Here is a 6964-nt window from a genome sequence, read left to right on the forward strand (position 1 = left end):
ATAAGATTGTAACTGTTCAAAATAAACAACGATAAGCCATTTTGATCTTGTTCGGACTTTGGAAAAACTTCCTCCTTTTCAATTTGAAAAGTGAATGAGCCTCTATAGTTGTAGGTGTAAAAGAGCAAATTTGATACTCGGCATTCAATGTAAAAAAGCAAAGCTATTGATCTCGTTACAGTTACAACGAAATCATACACTACGGTTTATTTGAGTCTAAATAGTAGCAAGAAGTTAGGTGATTTTTCATATTAAGCTTTATTGCGTAAAATTACTCAAATTGACGGAATATTTAAACAAAGTTATTTGCTACATATATTGACAAATACCTAATAAATTGTTCAGATACACTCCAGCTGACTTGGACAAAATTTTATTCTAAAGGAAAAAATTGTTTTCGCAAAAAAATGTGCCAAATCTTTTTAAATAAATACACATAGTAATCATTTGAAGAAAAATGTAGAATCTTTTATATTTGTGATAATATCTTCAATGTAGAGGTCGATGATTAGGGCTGTGGGTTGACAGGTAGTCGATAGTCTATTCTAGTCGTATTAGTAGTACTAGTTCTACTCTTGTATTCTCCTATTCAGAGTTCCTTGCTGATTAGTCGATGTGGCATTATTGCTGGTAGTTTTCGCACTTCTCTTATAGTTTCACATTCCTAGTTCTTTGTTATTATATGATGTGCTATTTGTTTTTTTATCTTATTTCTTACCATTGTTACTGTCAATTTATTGTGTTCTTGTCACTGTTCTTTTGAGTTGGGGGTCTATTGAAAACAACTTCTCTTCGTTTATAAGGTAGGGATAAGGTATGCATACATACTACCCTCCCATACCTCACATGTGAGATTGCACTGGGTTTGTTGTTGTGTATAATATCTTCAGTGTGGACGTGGCAGAATCTGCTGTACTATATCCATTACAACGATGATGGACGCGAATCCACCATATCTCATCCCTCTTCTCCTTCGCTTTCATCTCCATTAATTGACACGTCAGCATATACCTCCAAATTCAAGCTTCTGATTGGGTCCCACACAAAGGTAATTATTCCCTTACAGGAATCATCGCCCCTTTTCCGGGTCCCACTCCACGTACCATCCCTTGCTTAAATTACCCAAATACCCCCAAAATTACTTAAAATAACGGAAATGCTCTCCGCCGTCTTGTTTATAAATTCCATGCCCCTCTCTTCATTACTCTCTCGTGTCATATCTCCTAACTCTTAATTCCACACACTTCTAAAGAGATTGTGTAATTGTCTTACTCTTGTGTGGCCTATTTTTGAATTTTCAGAAAATGTTGGGTGTATTTAGCAGTTCCATTGTTTCCCCGCCCGACGAGCTTGTGGCCGCCGGAAGCCGGACTCCGTCGCCTAAGATCAAGGCGGAAGCTCTGGTAAAAAGGTTTGTTCAAAATAATTCGTCGGCGGTTTCTATGCAGATCGGCGATCATGTCCAGCTCGCTTACACTCACTACAACGAGTCCGCTGTACTCCCCAGGTATAACAACTAAAGAACTTAATAGAAATGTTGTGACTGATTCTATAAAGTTAATTTTAGCTGAGTGTTTAAGTGTAATTTCCAAATTGAAAAGTTTAACTGAAGGTGCTAAATAGAAATTGGTCAGCTTTGATAACGTGATCTGAACCGTTGATGAGATTGTGGATATGTTGATCAACGGTTTGGATTGCACGATTTGATGGATGTGACATCATGAATTAGGATTATCATGCATGATACATGGTTTGCCTTATTGGAGTAGTAATTTATATGCACTGATTTTCTACACCAAATTTAATTGATTATAGAAGTTTCTCAACCTATTATTGAGGTAACTATATCAGACTTAATATGTTGTTGAAGCTCAAATTTAGCTAATAGTGTAAAATACTTATAAATTATCAGCGCATATAGAATAAATACATCTATTGTGTTGTTCTGATTTATTTATTTTTACATGTATGTTGCATTTACTAAGTTTCGTTTTGATGATCACTTCGAATTTTTCCGTTGCTTATTCCTTTTAGTTTCATTGGTGAAATCATATGCTGCTATTAGATAAATAGATTCTTATTAGTATTTGCAAATTAGTTTTGAAAAACTTATTTATTCAACCTTTGCACGTGTTGCCATTTCCATCTTCATTAATTTTTTGGACATGTTGATATACGATTATTTTAGCTAATTTAGATTAAGTCTCGTATAATCTGTTTGAGTAATGTTAGACTAAAAATTTAAAGTTAATATTTCAATGAACTGATTATTTTTATTAATATCGAATATTTTTCTGATAATCCAAATTAAACAATATTTTTAGCACAAGAAACTGTCGTCAATTTTTAGTCAAACCGGAAGCCGGGGAACTTCTTGGTTTCTTTTGGATAGAAACTAAAAAATATTGATGAAACGGCTGAGAGAAGGAAAACTGTCCGCTATCAATCATGTGATCTGACGGTCCAAGATGATGTTAGCATTTATTGGTTTCATCATCAACCTTTCTTTTTCCTTTTTCTTTTCATCATCAACCTTTCTCTGGACGGAGATAATTCAATATTACTCATTTACAATTTTAAAAAAAAAAACAAAAAGGACTCTCTAAAGTCTTGAAGTCCCACATCATTTGTGTGAGAAAAAAGTGATGTTTTATATAATTTTGGACGGTTTTCATATTTTTCTGAGTTGAGTTAGGTTAAGAGATGCTTTTTTAACGTAAAGATTTATTTTCAGCTTTCTTCTTTGCACGGTAACATGTTCTGGAATTTCAATGTATTAAGATGGTGATAATGGTAATTATTATTATTATTATTATTATTATTATTATTATTATTATTATTATTATTATTATATTATAATCCTAAACCTTGTAGGTGGTTCTCAAAATTTCTTGGGAAGCCCATCTAGCTTTAAGATCCATAAACGTAAGCACGTAACATTAAGTGTCACCAATTAACGTCGACAAAGTGGATGGAAGAATAAGCTTGTCAAAGTTTGGTAACTATTGTATTCAAGGAATCCAAATCATAATTTACACGGAGAGGACCGTTAGCTTAGCTGAAACCAAGAACCTTAATAAAATATTGTAGCGCTTATAAGATGGACTGTTTAGGGCTTGCCACAGGGGCAAGGTATTTCCATAGTGGAACTGAACTTATAGCTTTCCGCAAACTGGACAAATTCACTGTTTGTCAGTGGCCAGGGAGAAGATTGTCACGTGAATTGTTACCAGACATAAATCACCAGATTTTATCTTATCATTATTTTTGGATATAATTAACAAAGGGGAGATCTGACACATGTGACATGATCTTGCCCCAACAAGTATGAGATCGATATACATCTTTCCATTCATTCTTAGGTATTCACTACGGACTTTGAATTTTCTTTTCTTTTTTTTAAAAAAAAAGTTAATTTATAATTTTATCCTTAATTATCATGACATTTCAGAAAATTAAAAAATAATTTTAGAAATGAATAATTAATAATAAAGGTAAAATAAGGAAAAAGATTGCTTTTTTCTTGATTGTCTAAAATAGACAAGCAAAAGTGAAAATAGATTTTTAATAAGGTGGATAAGTAAAAGTATACGAATTAACTAGTTTATTAATGGCGGAGGGCTTGCTGACCCCGCGGGAGTGGGGACAGGGGCGGATGTAGAGCAAAACTTTTACATAAACCCTGTATTTATACTAAAATTCACTAAAAATATAAGAATATTTAGTTTGGAACCTAGTAAGTTGGTCCAATCTTCATGTAGATTAACTTGAGATTGTTATAGGAACCATAAGCTTAAAATTCTGAATCCGCCTCTGAGTGGGGATTGTCAGATAAGAAAATCTATTGGAAAAGAGTAGTGAATCGAAATTATAGCCATGTTTTCCCTTAAGTCTTTTGTTACTTTTTCCTGATTAGATCAGTATTCTGTCTATATAAAGGAATTGGGTTATTGGCGATAAGTTAGTAAATTGACTAATAGGAAAAGTTGCAAAATTTTTGAAGAAGCAATTTTAGAACACTTTTATTGGTGGAATCATCTCCACAATTGCCTTTGAAAATTGAGGGAGGGATCTGGGTAGTTGGGTAGTTGGAGAATGGAGACTTTAAAATGTTTTTGCTACAATTAATACTTTAAGCAAGCTTCCTAGTTGTCAATCGAAAGGGAAGGCAAGTGCCTTCTACCAAGATTTAATGTTTTAATTTTGTATGCACAGTCGTTTCAGTTATTTCTTGATAAGGATCATATTTGAGCATAAGAATTGTAAAATTGTTTTGCTAAGGATAAGATTCTGTAACGTAAATGTTATATCAGCTTTATGAAAGCATCTGTCTTGGCCTTTCAGTACAATTTTGTGCTGTTTAAAAGTTGTTCCAATTGAGATGTAAATGTATAGATTTAACTTAATGGGGGAAATGGCAGGTCATTTGCTGTTAAGGATGACATATTTTGCTTGTTTGAGGGATCACTTGACAACTTAGGGAGTCTGAGGCAACAGTATGGCCTTGCCAAGTCTGCAAATGAGGTGATGCTGGTGATTGAAGCATACAAGGCACTTCGTGACAGGGCACCTTACCCTCCAAATCATGTTGTTGGTCACCTTGAAGGCAATTTTACTTTCATTGTCTTTGACAAGTCCACTTCCACGTTATTTGTAGCTACTGTAAGTAACTTTTACCTACCCAAATTCCCTTTTGTTGTAGTAGGTGTGGTTTAATTTTGATACTTACCTATGATATTTTTGGATTTTTGTAAACAGGATCAAGTTGGTAAGGTACCCCTCTATTGGGGAATCACTGCTGATGGGTATGTGGCCTTTGCCAATGATGCTGATTTGCTCAAAGGTGCTTGTGGCAAGTCACTTGCTTCTTTTCCTCAAGGTACGTTTGACAGATTATTAAGTGATCTGATTTATCTAGTGGGATAACAATTGGAGGAATTATGCTTTTTAGACTTATCATGACCAAATTAACATGTTTGTAAATAAATAATTGAGAAACTGATATTCACATAGGCAAGAAATCAATCCAACCAGAACATGAAACATATCCTTTGTTCTTTATACTTTTCTTAAATTCGACATCTTTTGTTTGCATTTTCAGGGTGTTTCTACTCTACATCAGTTGGAGAACTGAGAAGCTACGAGAACCCCAAAAATAAGATCACAGCCGTTCCTGCTACTGAGGAAGAAATCTGGGGTACTAAGTATATGGTAAGTGATATTTTAGTAGCTTAGCTACATATTACTCTAATCATTCTGAGATACTGGTCTTAAGTAACATCATCTGTGGTGGTCCCTTGGTCTTATGCTGATTATACTATTCTGGATACCATCCTATGGGCTTTGACATCACTACAATCCATGGTGGATATTTCATTTTGGCAATAAATTTAGTGTTTATCAAGAAAATATACTACTATTATAAACTAGTGAATTATTTCAGAGCATGCTAGGGACAAGCGCATTTGATATTGAATGGACTTGTTCATCAACGATCATCACTGATCTAAAGCAAACGTCAGTGTCGTAATGACCAACTTTGATATAGCAAGTTCACTTTCTCTCACTCCTGCACCTATATATTTGGAATGGAAGTGCGCTTAGTTGTCAAATAAACACAAACCTTTAGGAAGTGGACCCTTATGTGACAACTTGACAGAAACTTTTACTATATCTTCATTATCAATATTGGAGCAATTAGATTCAGATTACGACCTCATAACATTGGCATTTTTTACTGGCCCCGCCTGCCTGTATCATCTATCTATCCGTGAATGTACCTGTTCAAATCAAATAACCTTATCAATACTTTATGTGATGACCACAAAGACTTTTAAACACAATAAGGCCATAAAAGGACAACCAGACCTCTTATTCATGATTGATGAAACTATGAAAGCCCACTTGCCTCTTTGTACACTATATGCTCTAGTATGTAGTGGCTCTATATATGAATACAATTCAACTTAGTGGTAGCAGATATCGTATCCTGTTCCTTTATGTCGATTTGGACTATGTATATAATATATAAACTATCTTTTAACAAAATACATATATTTGTATGTATATATATTAAGTCGCATCGAATGATACAAGGTAATAAGGGATGCAGTAGTATTTCGTATTTCCATTTAAAATCACGGGTTTGTTTCTGAACCACATGTTATCTCTTACGCTGTTGCTGAAAAGGATCCTGTTGATATTTCAGGTGGAAGGTTCAGCCGCTGTTCTTGCAGCCACAAAATAGAAGATTTGGTTTTCCTCTAAGAGCTCTGCTGAAAAAAAGAAAGCCGTGAGTGGCAGAGAATGCAGGGCAGGGCATTGGTGGGAGCCATGTAAATAAGTGAATGAGTGTTTTCTATTCCTAAGTTCTACTTTTGTGCTGCTTTAGGATAGGGTTAGGTTGAAAGTATGATGTTTGGTTTCTTTTAGGTATTTTAACTACTTCAATCAATGTACACCTTTCTTGACTTCAATAATAATGTTGGTAATAGCTTGGAAGTGTTCAATCAAGAACCTGCCTAAGTCTTGTGCAATTTCTTCTTTTTCTTTTTCTTTTTTTTTCCTCATAAACGGATTCGACTACTTCAAGATACTTTTTTCTTGAAGCTCAGCCATTTGCTTTGACATGTGTTGTCTTCCTCCAGTTGCCCAATCACTAACCATGGATATAGAAAAATTGTTTCAACGTCAAGAAAAACAAAAAATAGATTCTCTAGATGAATGAGACTGGAGGGGGAGATTGATGATGTCCATCTCATTGAAGAAGTATTAGGCATGTGCCTAATAAGAGTTTTCTTTGGTTTGGTAGCCAACCTTGTTGACTTGGTTTGGTTGGTAACCAACCTTGTTGAATTTCTTTGGTTTGGTAGCCAACTTTGTTGAATTGTGAAAAATGTGTGTAAATTGTCAAATATTGTAGGCTTTAGAGGGTGAAGCTTTGGCTATAAAAGGAGAGCTTCAA

General features: G+C 34.5%; 1 protein-coding gene across 1 annotated transcript; it reads left to right on the forward strand.

The window, feature by feature from the left end:
- Positions 1-1173: 1173 nt before the first annotated feature.
- Positions 1174-6509, forward strand: LOC104216878 (stem-specific protein TSJT1). The gene is made up of 5 exons (XM_009767013.2): positions 1174-1507; positions 4422-4662; positions 4759-4879; positions 5102-5211; positions 6209-6509. Exons 1-5 carry the CDS (start codon positions 1305-1307, stop codon positions 6245-6247), a joined length of 714 nt encoding a protein of 237 aa, XP_009765315.1. The 5' UTR covers positions 1174-1304; the 3' UTR covers positions 6248-6509.
- Positions 6510-6964: the final 455 nt, after the last annotated feature.

Source organism: Nicotiana sylvestris, chromosome 1 (assembly GCF_000393655.2).
Source record: "Nicotiana sylvestris chromosome 1, ASM39365v2, whole genome shotgun sequence".
Taxonomy (NCBI): domain Eukaryota; kingdom Viridiplantae; phylum Streptophyta; class Magnoliopsida; order Solanales; family Solanaceae; genus Nicotiana; species Nicotiana sylvestris.

Bases quoted from the DNA above. Each gene is read 5' to 3' on its own strand.
- LOC104216878 (XM_009767013.2), top strand. From the start codon at position 1,305: ATGTTGGGTGTATTTAGCAGTTCCATTGTTTCCCCGCCCGACGAGCTT. The intron at 4,663-4,758 runs GTAAGTAACTTT...TTTTGTAAACAG, and splicing joins CCACGTTATTTGTAGCTACT to GATCAAGTTGGTAAGGTACC. The intron at 5,212-6,208 runs GTAAGTGATATT...TTGATATTTCAG, and splicing joins TCTGGGGTACTAAGTATATG to GTGGAAGGTTCAGCCGCTGT.